This window comes from Stegodyphus dumicola, chromosome 12 (assembly GCF_044657685.1).
Source record: "Stegodyphus dumicola isolate Sdum_Otavi_A_Nest chromosome 12, ASM4465768v1".
Taxonomy (NCBI): domain Eukaryota; kingdom Metazoa; phylum Arthropoda; class Arachnida; order Araneae; family Eresidae; genus Stegodyphus; species Stegodyphus dumicola.
The window spans coordinates 32,771,267-32,790,944 of NC_140779.1; the positions used below are offsets into that span (position 1 = coordinate 32,771,267).

Below are 19,678 nucleotides of genomic sequence, written 5' to 3' on the forward strand. Positions count from 1 at the left end.
TATACGAAAATTACAATATATTTTACAGCAATAGAGAAAGAAAACTGCAAAAACTTCATACACCCAACCTACAAAAATCAAACCAGATAACCCTGTAAACGGTACCTCTTTTCCATAGTTCTCTAGTACTAGTGTTCCAGCATGTTTAGAGTTTTAAATCATATATAAAAAAATTAACAAAATCTTATTTATACTGAAGATCCAAATTCATACCTACTTTTTATTCATCAGTCTAATATTCTCAATTTATAATATACAGGATAAGTAATTTAAAACCAGTCCACTCAAGTTTAAATGAAAGTGGTGCCGGTTTTAAGTTACTGAACCTACATATAATGGATTACCACTCCAACTGCGATCAAATTGGCTTAAATGAATAAGTTATAATGAAACAATACAAAATCATCAACACAAAATATCTTTATTTAATATTACAGCAAATCACATTCAATTACTAAATCAATAAGGCCATATAGTGACAAGATTGGACATACATCTAGCTTAAAAAATGATAGGCTTGAAGTCTACTTTCTCTGTCTTCAATGAAATTTATCTAAAGTTCTGTAGCTTTATTAGAAAATGTCATTTAATATAACAGCAATTTTAAAAGCAATCTGAAATTAATTTTTGAACAGTTACTTCTAGTTAAAACAACCTCAGTGCAAACAAAAAAGAAGAAAACTAAATATAATAGGGAAAAAAATGGTTTTATTAAAACATTATAAAAATCCATACTTTTCAGATGTCACTGACCATCCAGTAGCAGCCAAGCAGACAAGAGACTTGCCTATTCTATTAATATCATCAGCATTTATTTCAGCTATTTTACATAAAGATGACATGGATATATCATCAAGGCCCTGTAAAAGAGGAACAGTTTGATAGTACATAACAAACACACTTTTTATTTCCAAAATTTTATGTATACCTAAAGTTTAAAAAATGGAAGGCTTTATTTTAATATTTATATTACTCATTCTTTTTAAAATTATAGATCTATTAATATAATAATAATGTATAATAATAATTCTAAACATCTACTGAATGCTTATATATTCATAATGTATATATCATTACAGAGAACAAAAAAAAAATTTTTTTTAAATAAATCCTACTTTTCAGTTACTTCCAATTTTATTTTAGCTATTTTTTTAATGATACTTCTGACTGTTGCAATGAATAGCTTCACCAGCAATCAGTAAATACTATTGAACTTCCTATTGTGTATCTGTAATCACTTGCAATAAAATATTTTAATTACAATTAAGAAACTTTAAGTAGCATCCCTCAGATTCCACAAAAATCCACTGCTCCTGTCATGATGTCACAATCTCCAAGCATGCTTCTTTTTCTCAGAAAATAAGCTTTCACTAACTTCTACAGTTTCATTTTCTCCACTTATCTCGAGATAGTCTTTCTTATTCAATATAACACCTAATATACCTCAACCTGGAGACCGACAGACCACATATGGCCACTGAAGCAATTTTATGTAGTCCACAAATAAGTTTCCATTATGTATTTGTTGCAAATACAGTGCTGCAGAGATTTCAAAATTTTAATTACTTGAAGATCGAATTTACATTATTTTCACTACCATTAAAAACTAACATGGCTAGTGCACCAAAAAAAATCGATAAACTGGGCTAATTAATTTACAGTGTGATATAAATCTTATTCAAGGATTTGAAAATATAGATTTGATTAACTTTTATTCATGTTTGCCATACAGTAAGCATGCTAATTTACAAGCACTAAAAACAACTGCTTTGTTTGGAAATACATTTATACATGAATGGCTTTTCTTCTTACTGTTGGAAATTAATAAGAAAAGAGCCCAATAGACTGAAGAACATCTACCATCTGTGATGAAGATAATATCTAGTAATTTTTCCCAGTACCCAGACATTATACAAATTTGCATTTACATATAAAATTTATAATTATTTACCCACAAATATATGTATTTTAATTTATTTGTTGAAGAAAAATTCAATAAATAGGAGAAAGAGAGTAGTTTGTCATTATTTTAAAGTTTTGCTCCACGTGGAATGTTTTTTCTGAAAACTTTGGAAGTTTCCATAATGTGTAATTTAAACTAAAGCTATTTAATGATTAATTAAACACAATGTTTAAAATAAATGTCACTATGAATGTTAATATTTAGCTAATATTAACATTCTATTAATTCAATATATGTCTGAATTACAAAGTGTAACCAAAAAAATGTCTTGCAGGTACCAAACTTTACATTTCAGATGGAAAAATAAACATAAATTTGAATTTCTTTACCCTTCATGTTATTATTCTTGTTTTCAGATATATTTTGATAAACAACATTTAGTAAGCAAGATTTAAATTTTAATTAGAAATTTTAATTTTTATTTTGTTGACAAAAATAAATTTTGTTAAAAAAATTATAACCGTCAGAGTTTTCAGATTGTGTATTCGCCACTGCAATAGTCTAAAAAACAATGCCCTCCAGATCTTTATACTAATCTACTACTATTTCTAATGACCAAGTTTTTTGCAGTATTAGATACCCATAATTTCAAAACCTCAACTGTTGTGAACCATAATACTGCCATATAGGATAATTTTCTATCCTTAAACCAATTCATAAAGATCAGATTTCTAATGCAGTCCCTTATATTGCACTATCATGTATTTTCCTCGCCTGAATCCAACTACATTATGCAATGATTTGGGCAGATTTATGCGTTAGAAAGCATACTAAACTTCTGAAAAACAGCTATCATTTTCTGGATCTATCAACAACAAAGTCTTTACAGAACTAAATGTATAGGGTGTTTAAAATGCTTCTTTTGTTATACAGAAAAAAAATTAAGAAAATTTGACTGGAAATAACTGAAAAGAACAAAGAAAATGACAAAAAAAGTATCTGTTTTATAAAATGCAGTTGGATCTAATATATTACAATATTATATGCAATTAAAATTATTATAGCAAAGCCTATGATGGCTATTATTTCAAGGCAAGAACACCATTAAAAATAATACTCTGTAGTAAACTAGGTCTGTTTTTTTACATAATGCAGACAAAAAAATCTAAAACCCTTCAAATTGCCAGTCCATTCATATATCACAAATCAAAATTAGGATATACTACCAGTGTTTCATGTTTGCAAATATGTAGTCAACTGTGGATAAATATCTCATATGAACTGTCTTATAAAAGTCATGAAGTATGCAATTAAATATATTTATAATAAATCCAAGTTTAATGAAGGGTTGAAACTACTGTAAAACTTCAAAAAAAATCATGTTATGAAATGATTAATCTGAATACTTCTTGAAAAATAGATAAATAAAGAAATGAAAATAATTAACTTTTAACCATACTAATGCACTTCCCCCCCCCCCGAATCTCAGTTATACAATAAATTGTTGTAAATAAAATTATCTATTCTTTTCATAAAATCAAATAATAAAAGCTTGGAAAAAGCAATCAGATCATGATCTTTTTATATTCATTGAAATATGAATACTGAAAAATATTTTAAAATACAACAAATCATCTATTTATGACTGGCATACTATCATCTCTGTTATAATGGAATTCACTTCAACAGCCTTATTTATAAGCATAGAATAAATTGCATAACATTGATTAAAGCATACATTAAGTGTCATTTAATGCATTATAACTATTCTAATGAAAATATTTAATATGGGTTTGAGAGAAAATAAAGTGTGCCTACACAAAATTAGATCTCAACATCTCTTAAGAGGCGAAAGCTCATAACACTGATATTTTCTGTGGGAACATTCTGCATGCATAATGAATAGAATTTTGGCTAAAATTCATGCAAAAGCTGTAAATAAGCATTGGTGATATGACATCAACAATGTACAATTACATGTTATCTCTGTCATATGTACATTTACCTATTATCACATGACATCTTGCTTGCAATGCTCAGATTTATACAGAGTGTATCAGTATAGTGATGATAAACTTTCAGGAGAGATAGAATAAAAATGAAGAATGGTAAATCACACTAGAGAATGGTAAATCACACAGCAATGCATGGACAGGAATGCATTCCTGGTGTTGTAGCGATGACACAAAAATCAAGAAAGAAAGGACACAAATGGGGTGAGAAAACATGTTCAGTATAGCAACAATGCTGAGAAGTCTTTGGATGGCATATGCAAAGATGTCGCTATGTAAACCAAAGTATCAGATGATGGTGCATGCACACACGCGGCTGTTGCTGACGTGCTTGCAGTGCAGCTTCATTTTGGCCGCCAACAGATAGGTAGTAGAATAGAATGCTACATGACCGCTGAGCTTGCTGATATGCATCTGGCATATAGGATCGCTGATTGCACTGGATGAGACGCACAGTGGGTATGCCCAACATTACCCCAGGAGGCAAACTCAAACTCATGCCTTATTTGCACATTTGCACCAGAGATTGTCCAAAAGCAGATCCTTTTTCATCACGGACACACAACAACATGAGTGAAAAGTAAAGACACCAAGCAACAAGGAGACAATGCTGAATCTCGTACCAGTACACGAGCTATCACTCGTCAGGTCGGGATTTCCCATATGACTGTCTAGCAGATTCTGCATACTAACGACATGCACCCCTATTACATCCAGCACATGCAGTTACTGGGCAAAGGCAATTTTGCTCCCTGATTGGCCTTTGTATTCTGGTACACTTAAGATGCGCACAAGAGATCCCTGTTTCTCAGACACCATTTTGTTCAACAATAAGCTGACCTTCACGCGCAAAGGAATGTTCAATTCACATAACATCCAAGTGTGGTTGGAGAAAAATCCACATGCAACAAGAACCCGTGCAGCCCAGGAACGATTTTCCATAAATGTATGGGCCAACATTGTAGGAAACCACCTCGTCGGGGCGCACTTGTTGCCCCAAAGTCCAACGGTTGCAAACTATCTCCCTTCCTTCAGCAGGTATTGCCATAGCTGCTGGATGACACACACTTATCTGCTGCTGTCCATTCTTCCAGGTGGTTTCAGCTTGATGGGGCCCCTGCCTATTACAGTATTGACATGCGTCTCCACCTCAATGCAACGTATGGTAAACAGTGGATCAGTCGGGATGGTCCCTGCATTGCCTCGCTCAATCTTCAGACCTCACTTGCCTTGATTACTTCTTTTTAGGGTACCTCAAGGCACTACTGCACGAAATACAAAACTCCCATTAACAGTGCTGAAGAACTTGTTGCATGCATCATAGCAGCTGCTGAGGATGTTCAGGACAAGGCCGGTATTTTCACTAATGTTTGTTCGTCAAGGAGATGTGAGGCCTGCAATCACAACCTGGGGTTGTAATTTCGAACACCTACTTTGATGACTATTGTCGTCTCTTTATGTTGTTTTTTCTTTCTTTCTTTACTGTACTACTCCCAATAATAAACATCTATTTACGGTTGGCATTTATTTATGATTCACCACATTCGTGTTCTTTCTTTCCTGATTTTTGTGTCATCACTACCACGCCAGTAAAGCATTTCCGACCATGCATTGCTATTCCCATCGTCTAGGTGTACTCTGTCTCACCTGAAAGTTTGTCACCACTGTACTGATACACCCTGTATATATTATATAAATTTATAAATCGGAAGCAATATGTATATATAACTGTATGGGTTTTGCAAGGAATTTTCTGTTTCCTTGTAGCGCACTTTCGAGGTGTAACTGGAAGCAGATTTGGCAAGTAATCAAAAGGTTTGGAGTTCGAATCCCAGCGAGGGCATTTTTGATTCTTCAAGCTTCTCAGCTTTGAAAAATTCTAAAAGACGCTACAAGTGGTGATCAAACTAAAGTGTGGTCGACAATAATCGATTACCACCTGGATGTGGTGATTGAGTCGTCTCCTCCTTAGCTGCCATTTAAGTGGGGTAGAATTAAAAAATTTTTTTCCTTTCTCACTGCATGCCTTCATGGTATAATTGGGAGCACATCCACTAGCAATCAGAAATAGCTGAAGTTTGAATCCCAGTGACAATATTGCTAATTTTTCATGTTTCCCATCTCTAGTAAATACCTCAGCATGATCCAATAATCAATTGGTAAATAATTTCATTCAGGACAACCTTAAAGAAAAAAATCTGAAAAGATTAAAAAGGACCAGGTTTTCCTTGCCCATTTGGAACAACATTCTACTTAATTTGATCCTTTCAAACCACAGGAAAACTCACTTTTGGTGTTTGGAATTTAAAGACCACTTAAATTGCATCTGGCAAGTCATATTAGTATACAGGGACAAAACTGCAGAAACAAGATAATGAAAGCTTAAAATTGGGAGTTACTACTTTAACATTAGGAAGAAAAAAAAAAAAAAAAAGAAAAAAAAAACATTTTTTACATGCAATAGTTTGGAAAACAGCAATTAATTCTTAATAATCAACCAATGCCTCATTCCTCAGATTCCAGTACCTTCAGATGGGCTGACTGCATGGGAGTTTTCATGTTTTTCCCAGTATACAATGCAAATACAAGCTAGTTTCCTTTAAAACGTTCTGCATGAAGGCATCTCTTCTCATAGGCAGATAGCCCTTGAGTTGGCTTGTCTTAATTGATTAACCTAACTTAACCATGTCAGATTATTTGCTGACAAACATATGCAGATTCAGAATAAACAGAATATTTCAGATAAAATTTTAGCAGTTTGATTTTTAACAATAATTCTGATGACAACTATCTGAATTATTTGATTTGTGAAATACAATGAAATATTTATTAATTACAAAAAAGAAATCTTCCATCACTAAACATCATTGTCTTTTTAAACATTCAGTTTTCTCTTGCATTAAAATTATCCAAAAATCTCCATTAATTAGACCAGTACTATTTGGCACTTATCTGAAATGAAAAATCGATCTGTGCAGTACCTTTTCATTTCATGTAAGTGTCAAATTAAATTACACAGAACAGACAGAATTTGGCCATTATTAAAGTTCAAGTTGAAATGAATTTCTTGCATTACGTACAAATAAAACATTGACATGAATATATAGTGTTATCAATATTAAAATATGCAATATATTGAATGATAATGCAGCTACAAAATAGACTGCATTAATGTCTGCAATGTGTAATAAATATTAAATAAATGTGACACTGAATATTACTGAATGTGAAACTGAATATTTAACCAGATAATTTTCAGTTAATTGTATTAACAAATATACATAGTTTTCACTTAATTTAAATACTGTAGTTAAAAAATTGTCACTTATGTTAAAATAGTACAAAGCATATATCAAATTTACCAATTCTGAAACTGCAGATTCCTTCACCTGAGGAAGAGAATATTCATAATTTAAAGAAGATTTTAAACGCTTAAGGAATTGTTGCAAGGCTTCCTCTTTTGGCATTTGAATTATTTTTAATAAGGTATCTAGAAGAGGAAAAGGCAGCATTTTAATACAGATGCATATGATAAAAACCTGATATGCACATAAAAAGCTAAATTATTGCATCAGAGAACACAGAAATTCAAACTTTAAACAAATTATATAACACAAATCTGGAATGCCATCAATGATATTTTATTCCATTATAATAAACAAATTTATACTTAAATCTTATAGAATTTGTAATTTGGTAAATAAACACACCGGAACATAAGAAAATTAAATTATTATTTGAAAGAAAGAATACAGAATGCAATGCAGTAAGATTTGGCTGAAAAGGATTCCCCAATAATCTCTGGCATAGATTTCCAGAGAATTATTTCTTTAATCCATTTCCCACCTGCTGAAAACTTATTTTTCAGCAACATGTCATGTCATCAACAGATCTCACTGAATGTCACTAAAAAAAAGGTGCTAACATTTTCTCTTTTGGAAAATTAAACAACAATTTAACATTACAAAACCCCAACATTTCTATTGAGCACATTATGTTGCAAATAAAACGTACTATTAATCAAGTATAAAAAAAAAAGAGTAACAGCTCATGTAATTCACCAAAGAATCATTAAATTATGACCACTTACATAATACACTTACAAACCAATAATTTTACATTATTTGCCCAGGATAATGTATTAAAAATAAAAGATAATATTGAGTCCATTTAACCACTTTAAAAAACAAAATGGCCTCATTCAGCTTGAAGAAAAGATCAGTCAGTCAGCTAACTATAGCAAAAAAATAAGTGAATATATTTAGTTAAAAAAAAATACATACTCAGCATTTCAAAAAAGTCTAAATTTGTACACAATGAGATAATGAATTCCTAATTTTCCACCAGAATTATTAGAAAATGATTCAGTGTCTTAAATCATTCCCTAATAATCCTGATGGTGAACTGATGCACTGTGATGTTAAAAACAGTTATCATCAAAAGAGAATACAACTGATGTGAACCACTGTTAGTCTGCAACAAAGTTGACAGCAGCTGACAGCTATTAAGAATCATTCTACTACAATAAAAGTCTCTGGAAATTTCCTTGAAAATATTACCCAAATTATAATCTTTCTCTGTTGATCTATATCCATAGTTAAGTCCATAAATATCTCTGATAAAAACCAATGTATATGCATTCAGACATCTTTATTACGCACTAAGAATCTGGATTTGTTAAACGAGATAACATTTTTCAGTCATCCAGAGTGCAATATCAGTATCCATTTCATGTGCTACTGTCAATGATGTGCAGCTTCCATTCAGATATGACTAGATCTAAGGCTACATAGCAGTAAAATATTTTCCTGTTCATCACAACTGAAACTATATATGATTTGTTCAACTGCAGCCCTATAATCATTATGAACAGTCTTTACTAGTCCCTGATATGAGTGAACAACAGTTGACACATGAATGGATGAAAGTTCTGCCCTTCTTCGCATCATTTTTATATGCATTCTTGACAGTGTTAAGTCAGCAGCCCACAAACTCAGAGCTTCAGAAAAACTAGTTCTCATGTATCATTTTATTGCAATTTGTCCATTATCAAATTCTGAAAAATTAGCACCTTTCTCATTCTGACACTAAACATATTATTAAAAAGCTACCCCCAAAACCCTCCCTTTTAACAAATAAAAAGATACTCGAAAAAATAAATTTAAAAAAAAAAGAACCTAACAGTATTAAAATATTAAAATGTAGCAAGTTCTATCCTATCCTACCTATCCCAGTTAAATATTTCACAATTCTCACATCACTTTTTTCTATGTTAATTGTTTCTGATACATTAGCTACATATTACAACAAAGGCAATAAGTAATCTAAATTTGTAGATTTTGTTTCTTCATTTGCACATAACATGTTCCAGAACAAAATTACTAAATGCTGGAAATGCCTTATTTCCAAAAATAAGTAAACAATTACCATTGCACATATAAAATCAAATATCTAATTTATTAGCAATAGCATGTTAACAATCATGTTATGAAGATACGAAGATCAGCTGCCTGTCTGATGAGGAAAAAGTAAACACACAGAGTCTATGGAAAATGGAAAAAGAAGAAAATGGCCACCCAGACGGTATAGTGGTTAGGGAAGCCTATTGCGATACTGAAGGGCGTGAGTTCAAATCCTGGAGAAGGCACTGATGTTTGTAAATGTATAGTGTTATTCCAGCATGAGAGCACTCTAAATATGCAGCGAGCAGAAGTCTTCTCAAGAGGTTGATGGTAGGGGAAGAGGCGTGGGAGACCCTTGGTCCCGTCACCCTGGGGTGCTCTCCTTCAAAATTGGGGGTAGAACTGAGTGAAGTCGTACTGTCACCTGTATGGTTCTCAAGGCTCTTTCTTGCCAACAACAGGTGCAATCCTGCTTTCCTTGCCATGATGAATTTCATGGGCTTGTTCTCATGTCACTGTCAGACAAGTGAGATAAGTCACAACACAACAAGAGAAGCAAATATCAGCCAACAGAATCCTAAATTGTCATGATTAAAAAATAACATCTGGCATTCTCCTGGGAGTGCTAATTTGATCTAGGTCAGCTGGTGAGGTAACAAACTTCAAATTCAAGATATAAAATTTTCATTCCAAAGCATATTATAAAGACAATAAAGATACACATAAATGTTACAACAACTGCTCACATTAAGCTATGAGCAATAACAAAAATGTCATAACATAGTACAAACTATTGAACACACTCTAAATATATGTAGTATTTCAAATCCATAGCAAAGCATTCTCAAAATATTGCAATATTTAAAAAGCATTTTCAGAATTGAGTTTGTGTAGTAATGCAACTAGATATGAATAAATGTTGGCTTTCAAGTGGTTCCTGAAAAAATAATCCAGAGGATTCAAATCAGGGAACCAGGCATATTTTTCGTTTTGGCCTTGCCATATAATTCATTTGTTTTCATATATACAATGCAAAAATAATCCAATAGTCAGGATAAAATGTGCAGGTCCTTTAACATGCATAAATCATGTGTCAATATAGTACAGGTGAGAGGAACATGTTCCAGAAGCACTTGAGAGTCCCAAAAAAGAATATCTCGCAATATGTTAACTACACACTCTTACATTTTATTTTCATTTATTTATTTATTGGCTTAGAAAGCCTTCTTTTGCACTTAGTGACTTTGTTCTGAAATAACCTATGTATACGATGCTATGTGAATTTGACATATTTAATTGTTCATTTCATAAACATATTGATTTTACTGGATTCAAGTATAATATAATTAATTTTTGATGCATATAAGAGATACAACAACAATTCTATGATATACTGTCTGTTAAATATTTTGCATAATCGCCTGTAGTAACGGCAACCGCCGTCAATAAAAGGAGGTGCTTTCCTTGGTAGCGGCGCAGTTCATTTTCAGTTCGAGCCAGAGTAGACCTGTCCAGGGAAGAAGCCAGGGGATGATAGTTTCCGGTTCCCGTCTTGTTCCAGTTCCCGTCCTGTTCCCGTCTTGTTCTGGTTCCCGTCCTGTTCCAGTTCTAGTCTTGTTCCAGTTCCCGTCCTGTTCCGGTTCCCATCTTGTTCCAGTTCCAGTCTTATTCCGGTTCCCGTCTTGTTCCGGTTCCAGTCCTGTTCTGGTCCTGTTCCAGTTCCAGTCCGGCCGTTTAAGTCCAAAACACGTAGGAGCTGAAGTCTGAATCCAGCGAAACTAAAATGGAGATATATGCCGAAAGGGCCAGATGGATTTTGTCCTTTTAAAGAAAGTGTTCTTCACCATGCCGGAATAGCTGACAGTTTAAAGCATTGCCTGGAAATGTTGAATGTTTCTACCTAAGATGTTAAGTTTTTGTTTAAGATGTTAAGTTTTTCATCATTTTTGAAGTTCTAGTTAAATAAACCTTTAAGTTTTAGACAAGGTTTTGTGTTCTTCAGAAATTTTAGGTTCGAAGTCAGATATATCACATAATAGAATTTAACAGGAAAAATCAACATTTGGCGTCCATGACAGGATATTGTCTGCAAGGTAAGCGACTTTTTTTATTTTGAAGCCTTAAAGTTAGCACAAACTCAATATAGAAGATTATTTAGTAAAGCGTGTAATGAATTTGACAATGAAGAAACTAAATTTAATCAGGAAGAAAAATTAATTAAAATAAAAGTTATTGCTGAGAAAGCTAAAGTTTTGCTTGATACTGAAATGAAAATACGAGAATTAATGTTTAAAGAAATTACAGATGAGACTTTACTTATTAAGGAAATAGATGAATCTGAATTATACTTTGATAGGTGGAGACTTATGGAAAGTAAACTAAAAGATCTCAATTCTGGTACCCCGAATGTAACTTTAATTGATCCATCTTTTGTTCAGAATAAAATGTTACATTATCTGAAGATTAAATTGCCTAATTTTGATGGTAATGTGAAGAAATGGCTAGGATTTTGGGGGCAATTCCAAAAGATTGATAAAGATCCTACATTAGATAATAATGATAAATTTGCTTATTTGGCACAGGCTATGGAGAAGAATTCTCCCTCAGAGGAAATAGTTAAAAGCTTTCCGCCAACTGGCGATAGTTACAAGAGCGCAATTGAAGCATTGCAAACGTGTTTTGGCAACAAAGAATTACTAACTGAGATTTATATTCGTGATTTGTTAACTCTTGTTATTCAAAAACAAAGTACACACTCTTTACGGAAACTATATGATGAACTTGAATCTAATCTAAGACCCTTGGAGATATTGGGAATAAATAGAGGCAAATATTGTGCGATATTGTACCCATTGGTAGAATCAGCATTGCCGAATGAAGTCTTAAAAGCGTGGGAGAGACTTAGGTTTTCACGTAAAGGATCAGAAAGTTTAACCGGCGAAAACGCCGAGTTAAGAGAAAGGAAATCTGACCTTGAGTGCCTTTTATGTTTCTTGCGCGGTGAAGTTGAAAGTGAGGAAAGAATTTCTTTAGCAGCTAAATCTTTCAATGTTTACGATCGATTGGCTCACGGTAATAAGAAAGGAAATTCAGGTTTAAAGATAAGAGAACCTCACTTAAAACTGTTACAGCTGAACTGTTTATTTCTTCTCATGAAGCTAGAAAAGGCTGCATATTTTGTTCCAGTATAAATCATGGTTTTGCGGAATGTTTTCAGGTGCGTAACTTATCGTTGTCGGAAAGAGAAGTTTTGGTCCAAAGGACACGCTCTTGTTACTTGTGTCTGAAATCTGGACATTCTTGTCAGGAGGTGCAGATTAAAAACAGTTTGTTTTACATGTGGTAAAAGGCATCATATTTTTCTATGTAAAGGCAGTTCACAAATGAGTGAGACAAGGGCAACGGAACAGCCTCCAAATCAGGCTGAAACACTCGCCAACATTTCTTCAAGGTCTCCTAAAGTTTTGCTGCAAACAATAAGAGTAATAATTAAAGGAGATAAAAAATCTCGTTCGGCTCGAGCTATAATTGATACTGGTTCTCAAAGGTCGTATATTCTGCAAAGCACAGCTCAAGATATGGATTATGGGTATACGGTAAAGGAATACCTTAGCCACGCATTATTTGGGGGTACAACGACCAGTTTGTGTGAACATAAAGTTTACAAAATTCATTTATCTAATACGTCTGGCTCGTACAGCTGTAATTTTGATACGTTAAATCAGCCTGTTATTTGTAATAATATACCTTCTATTGGATAAGAAATATGGCTTAAAGAGCTTGCTGACTGTGGAATAAGTTTAACAGATCGCTTAGAAGGACCTATAGAAATTTTAATAGAAGCCGATGTTGCAGGGCGATTATTAACGGGAAATCGTAAACAAATTTCAAACGGTCTTGTAGCTATTGATACAATGTTAGGATGAACGGTTATGAGAAAAACCGGGGAGTTGAATAGTGAAGGTTCAACATTCTTAGTTACTTCAATGCTGAATAAAGAGGCTTGTATTTCTGATTTATGGGCCCTAGACTTGCTTGGTATTATGGACCCATACGAACAAAAGAGTAAATTGGAATTGTATGAGGCTACCAGGCAACATTTTCTTGATACTGTAAAAATAGAAGATAACCGCTTTGTAGTGTCTTTGCCTTGGTTGGAAGGGCACCCTCTCCTGTCGGATAATTCTGAGTTATCGCTTAAAAGGTTGCACGGTATGATTAGGCAACTTGAACTGGATAATCTTCGCCAAGAGTATGAAAATATATTCCAAGAATGGCTCAAAGAGGGCATAATAGAAGAAGTACCCGTAAATGAATTAGATTTACCCCATCATTATTTGCAACATAGACATGTTGTTAAGGAACATAGTACTATGAAGTTACGGCCAGTATTTGACGCTTCGTCTAAAGCAAAGGGTTCTTCGAGTCTCAACGATTGTCTTGAAAACATTAAACCTTATTGCATTTATTCCCACGATCTTAAATAGATTTCACCAAGAAAAAATAGGGGTGATTTCTGATATTTGTAAGGCCTTTCTACAAATTGGCCTGAATTCTAGTGATAGAAACTTCCTCCGATTTCTTTGGATAAAGGGTGAAGATGGCTTGAAGAATTTTCGTCATTGTCGAGTCGTATTTGGTGTAACCAGTAGTCCATTTTTACTTGGAGCTGTTATTCAATATCATTTAAATTCAATTTTAGAGAAAAACGATGCAGATGTAAAATATCCTTCCGACATTATTGTTAAATTAATGAATAGTTTCTATGTTGATAACTGTGTAACAAGTGTCGGAAGTGAAGATGAATTACAGCGTTTCATGAAAGTATCTTCAGATGTTATGGCAGAACGAAAATTTGAATTACGGGGTTGGGAATATACCAACTGTAGTTTAGAAACAGAAACTGTTGCGAATGTATTAGGTTTGTTATGGGAAAGGAAAGGTGAACTCACTGTTGATGAAACTGATTTTGCAGAAAAGGTTGTTATTCGCTTGATTCAATCGGAATCGTTTCAGGATATAGAAGACGCACGCTTACGAATTCTTAGTCCATTTTATGATGCGGGAATTCTAAGAATTAAAACTGGTGCGTTTCGAAGAGATGACACGTTACAGTTTAGAACACCTATAATATTACCAGGAGAACATCCGTTAGTTAGAAATTTAATTATGGAAGAACATAAAAAGAAAGGACACGCAGTTGTACAATATACACTGAATACCTTAAGGGAAAGTTTTTGGTTGTTATCTGGAAGAAGAACTGTGCGTTATGTTTTGAGTAAATGCATTACTTGCAAGAGATATTCTGCTGTACCTGTTGACCACATATCAGCCCCACCGCCAATAGAGCGAGTAAATGATTCAGCAGTATTTCAAGTCACGGGTGGTCCTTTATTGTTGAGAAACAAAGAAAAGGCATGGATTTGTGTTTTTACATGCGCCGTTTATAGAGCGGTCCATTTGGAGTTGCTGACTTTTCTATCTACAGAAGTGTTTCTTCAGGCTTTTCATCGGTTCGTGTCGCGAAGAGGTAAACCCACAACTGTGTACAGTGATAATGGAACTAATTTTTAGGAGCTTCAAATGCATTCAAATTAATAGATTTTGAACAAATTAATTGGTAGGCAGCCAATGAGCGAATAACATGGAAGTTTATTCCCCCTGGTGCTCCATGGTAGGGTGGTTGGTGGGAACATCTTATCGGAATGATGAAGCAAGTCCTTAAAAAAGTTCTTAAACATGCTTGTTCAAATTATGATGAAATGTACATGATACTGTGTGACTGTGAAGCGATTCTTAATGACTGACCGTTGATAGTAATTCCTTCTGATCATGAATTTAAAGCTTTAACTCCTGCCGACTTTTTAAAAGAAATTAGAACTAGTAGTTTGCAGGATATAAAATACGGTATTAAATCAAGTAATTTACAAAAAAGATTTCAGTATATTCAAACTATTTGAGAAGCATTTAAAAATAGGTTTCATAAAGAATATTTCGGAATTCTCAAGGTTTCGCATAAAAGAGCTGAAAGGAAAGTTACTATTAAATTGGATGATATTGTTTTGATTGGTAGTAGTGACAAAAGACTTTTTTGGCAACTTGGTCGTGTCATAGAACTACTTCCAGAACCTGATGGAATAAATCGGCTTGTACGAGTAAAGACCCGAAATGGAATTTTGCTTAGAGCAGTTCGAACTTTGTATCCTTTAGAGGTAACGCAAAATGATGTACCCGTGAAGCTGCAGAATAAAAAACAAGTTCGTTGTCTGAAACTTAGCGTAGATGATAAATCTGTGAGACCTGTAACACGATCTGGTAGAACTGTAACTCCGCCGGACAGACTGGCATATTAAGGCTCTTTAGCATTGTTTTACTTTGTTGTGAAAGTTCACTTTTTTTTTTCTTTTTCCTTAGGTGGAAAGATGTTAAATATTTTGCATAATTGCCTGTAGTAACAGCAACCACCGTCAATAAAAAAAAGGTGCTTTCCTTGGTAGCGGTGCAGTTGATTTTCAGTTCGAGCCAGAGCAGACCTGCTTGGGGAAGAAGCCAGGGGATAATAGTTTCCGGTTCCCGTCTTGTTCCGATTCCCGTCCTGTTCCGGTTCCCGTCTTGTTCCAGTTCCCGTCCTGTTCCAGTTCCCGTCTTGTTTCGGTTCCAGTCTTATTCCGGTTCCCGTCCTGTTCCGGTTCCAGTCTCGTTCTGATTCCAGTCTTGTTCCGGTTCCCATCTTGTTCCGGTTCCGGTTCCAGTCCTGTTCCGGTCCTGTTCCAGTTCCAGTCCGGCCATTTAAGTCCAAAACACGTAGGAGCTGAAGTTTGAATCCAGCGAAACTAAAATGGAGATATATGCCGAAAGGGCCAGATGGATTTTTTCTTTTAAAGAAAGTGTTCTTCACCGTTCCGGAATAACTGACAGTTTAAAGCATTGCCTGGAAAGGTTGAATGTTTCCACCTAAGATGTTAAGTTTTCGTTTATGTTATATAGGAAACATTTATGTTTTTATTACTTTTTTGATTCATGGTGCCAGATAAATTAACAAAAAAATATCAAATAATTCACATTCAAAATCTAATTCATAATATTCATATATCATTTCGACATTCTTATAAACATTCGTATAGTAAATCTATCAATCAATCGTATAGTGGTAGTACAATCTAACTTTTAGGTTTGCGTTGTGAGTAACCTATGTAAAAGGAAATATCAATAACTCCAAATTCAGTTAAATTCCATGTTTCTTAAAAGCCTCCCGGCTCAAACAAATGGAGGGACATGACAGACCACAGTAAAATATACACAACATTTAATACACAAATACAATTAAATTTTAAACACACATTTATTAAATTCTTGACTATTTTATATAATTAAATAATGGATAACTGATCAGTAATACATATTTTTCTAAGCAAAATAACACATAATACTACACCAAATTACAGCTTACATTAATTAAGATTAACATTATCAAATTCTACTGTATCATAAGTGTAACACTAGTATTTTCTCCCATTTCATCTTCTAACTTTAAGTATTTATCATGGTAATTCACTTTAAGAACACTGATAATTTCCACATCGATTAATTAATTTAAGTAATTGCTCAAACTTCAACAAACATTAAAATGACGACTCTTGCTTGAGTATTAAGATAATTATTGAAGTAAAACAAATTAAAAAAAAAAAAAAAGTCACTCACAGGGTGAAGTCCAAACCGCAACACTCACTTTACTCGGGAATACCTTCGTATACTGATTTTAATAAGGTGATTTGACAGCTCCACAGATCGTCCAGCGTCCAAAGTTTACTCAAGCACCACATTATTCCTGCTGTCCTTTATTCACAAAATCATCGTTAATGGAGGCAGACAGTTTTTGCGAATTTTATGACTTGGTTGCAACACCACTGAAGCTGTCCTTACAATAAATAAATTCCAGAGCATGGAATAATGAAAAAAAAATCGACGCAGCTGGCACAGGCAGAATAAACAGCAATGCACACTTTAGAAGCACTACACAAGTCTCTTTCATTCTGGAAGCCCCAAAACTCACCATAAGCGTAGAGCACCTTTGGAACAAAATCTAATCAGGAAGTCAAAGCCGTTAAAAAAAAAACAGGAATACCGCATCAGGATGTCAGGATCATCAAGAGAATCTGCCGTACAATTCTTGGGATAAGAGAAATCGAAATTCTTCCGCTGAGCTCTATGCCTTATGCCAACGCAAATTCTCACCAGCTAAAAGCCGAGAGAAAAATCATACCCGCTGCCGGCTGTTCACGCGGCTCGCGAGAAGCAAGACCTGAAGGGTCAAGCCCCCACTTTTCTCCTTTTACATTTCTTGAAAATCAGAATCAGAATAATCTCTAGCCTGGTGCAAGCACCCAGGAAATCTTGGTTTCTCCGCCTCTGTGAGTTCATAGGCTTTCAAAAAAATAATAAAATTAAATCTTACCAATGCCGGAATTTTATGTTATCTAAATTGATAAAATGACACACCCATGATGAATCAAACACCAGAAAATCTGACAATGAAATCCGAAAAACATCTGTACACATAACGTGAGAAAAAAAAAATAGACCCCCCAACTAACAAGCGAAAGTAAGCTTTACGAGCATCCAATTATCTAACTTAGTACACCTCCCACTGTCTTGAAGTAAGAAAACTGCAACCTTAACAAAGCGACAAGACGAACGATTTCCGTTTCACACGCATTAGCTAAAAAGGGCGACACACATACCCTACTGCCTCCACTGTTGGTAAAAGGCCAAAAACCAGATGTCTCCGCAACCGTTTCCCGCCTTAGTTACAATTCCTACTCAAGAATAACAAGTTAAATAACACCTTAAGAGCTTAAGAATACTTTTTTTCCTGATTAAAATACACATGAATACAAATAAAAATATTAGAATAATAATAACTTAAAACACATATTAATAATTTAAATTCGCTACATAACATTTAGTTAAGTTTTTCATCATTTTTGAAGTTCTATTTGAATAAACCTTTAAGTTTTAGACAAGGTTTTGTGTTCTTCAGAAATTTTAGGTTCGAAGTCAGATATATCACATAGAATTTAACGGGAAAAATCAACACTGTGAATAAATTCTGGATATCATAAAATTATTTTTGATTCCATACAAATATTTAATCATTAACAAAAATCAGTGTAAAAATATATAAATAATCACTTCAGTTACAAAAATATTAGAATCACCAAATTAATTCAATATAAATACTGCCAAAGGAAACTCACTTGAAGAAGGGGTTAATGGCCAAGGACAGTGCTTTTTGTGTTTTTCTTTCAAATCTTTCAAAATTCCATCAATACAAGCTTTGTCTGCAAATGGAAAAATATTCAGTTAAATTTATTTACTTTATTTATTTTGAAAGGCAAATAAATTTAAATACAGTGGTACCTCCTGTAAAGGACACTTCCTAACAAGGGACTCCTCTTATTTAAGGGACAATTCTGTTGGTCTCGATTCCTTTGATAGGGATCTTAACGTATTTACCTCTTATTAACGGACGTTCTATTTAAGAAACACTGAGAATGAATTTCAAAAATAAGATAGAAATAAACAAATAAATTAAAATAGAAATCCTCTTTGTTATTAAACTTTTGGAGCTTCAAATGCAAGTTTGCACTCAGGGAAGTACAGCTTTGTGACAAGGGAACAATAAAATCAAATGGCAATCTCCATCTTCTGCTTTTCAGTTAGGAAAAGGAGAGCAATACATAGGGAAAAAGCAAGTTGTGATGCAATCAAAAGGATACTTCACATTTATAGAATTCAAAATTCAGTTATTCTTGCTACAGTTCTCAGTAGGGAGAAGAAAAGTATATTGGATTGCTTCATAGTATGTTTATGGCAATCCAAGATAGGACCAATGGGAAAGAAAATGTAGTGAGATGACTAGATCACCTACCAAGGAACAGAAATGTCAGAATGTGGTAGATTGAAAACTTCTGTCATTCTTTGTTCTTGCTATAACTGGACAGCCAGAGTGCAGTTTTGTATTTGTGTGTTATTTTTACATATGTTTTTTATCACGGCTTCAAAGGAAAAGATTAGCATGAAGACAAAAAGCTGATTTGCAGAAATTGAAAAGCTTAGCTAGAGCAATTTAGGGCAGCAATTTGGAATAAGTAAAAAACCAAGTAAGTCATGTGCTAAAGGATAGAAAAGAAATAAAATTACTATGGATTACTAAGTCAAATGAACGTTTCAAGATAGTAAAATTTAGAGCATGTGAAATTGATACATTTGCGCTCAACTGGTTTTGTTCTCTAAGAGTAAACAATATCCTCTACATGGAGTATTATTGCAAGAAAAGGCAAAAGAAGTTGTGGAAAATC

At 33.8% G+C, this 19,678-nt stretch overlaps 1 protein-coding gene across 4 annotated transcripts in view; it reads right to left on the reverse strand.

The window, feature by feature from the left end:
- The window catches only part of LOC118187280 (zinc finger C3HC-type protein 1-like), a 54,623-nt gene that overhangs the window by 20,903 nt on the left and 14,042 nt on the right, over positions 1-19,678 (reverse strand). For all 4 annotated transcript variants that reach the window (XM_085827601.1, XM_085827600.1, XM_085827599.1 and 1 more), the window contains exons 4-6: positions 18,575-18,658; positions 7,278-7,405; positions 736-860 (exon numbers count right to left, since the gene is read on the reverse strand). In XM_085827601.1, the coding sequence (XP_085683727.1) occupies positions 736-860; positions 7,278-7,405; positions 18,575-18,658 (337 nt within the window). The remainder of the gene's footprint in view (positions 1-735; positions 861-7,277; positions 7,406-18,574; positions 18,659-19,678) is intronic.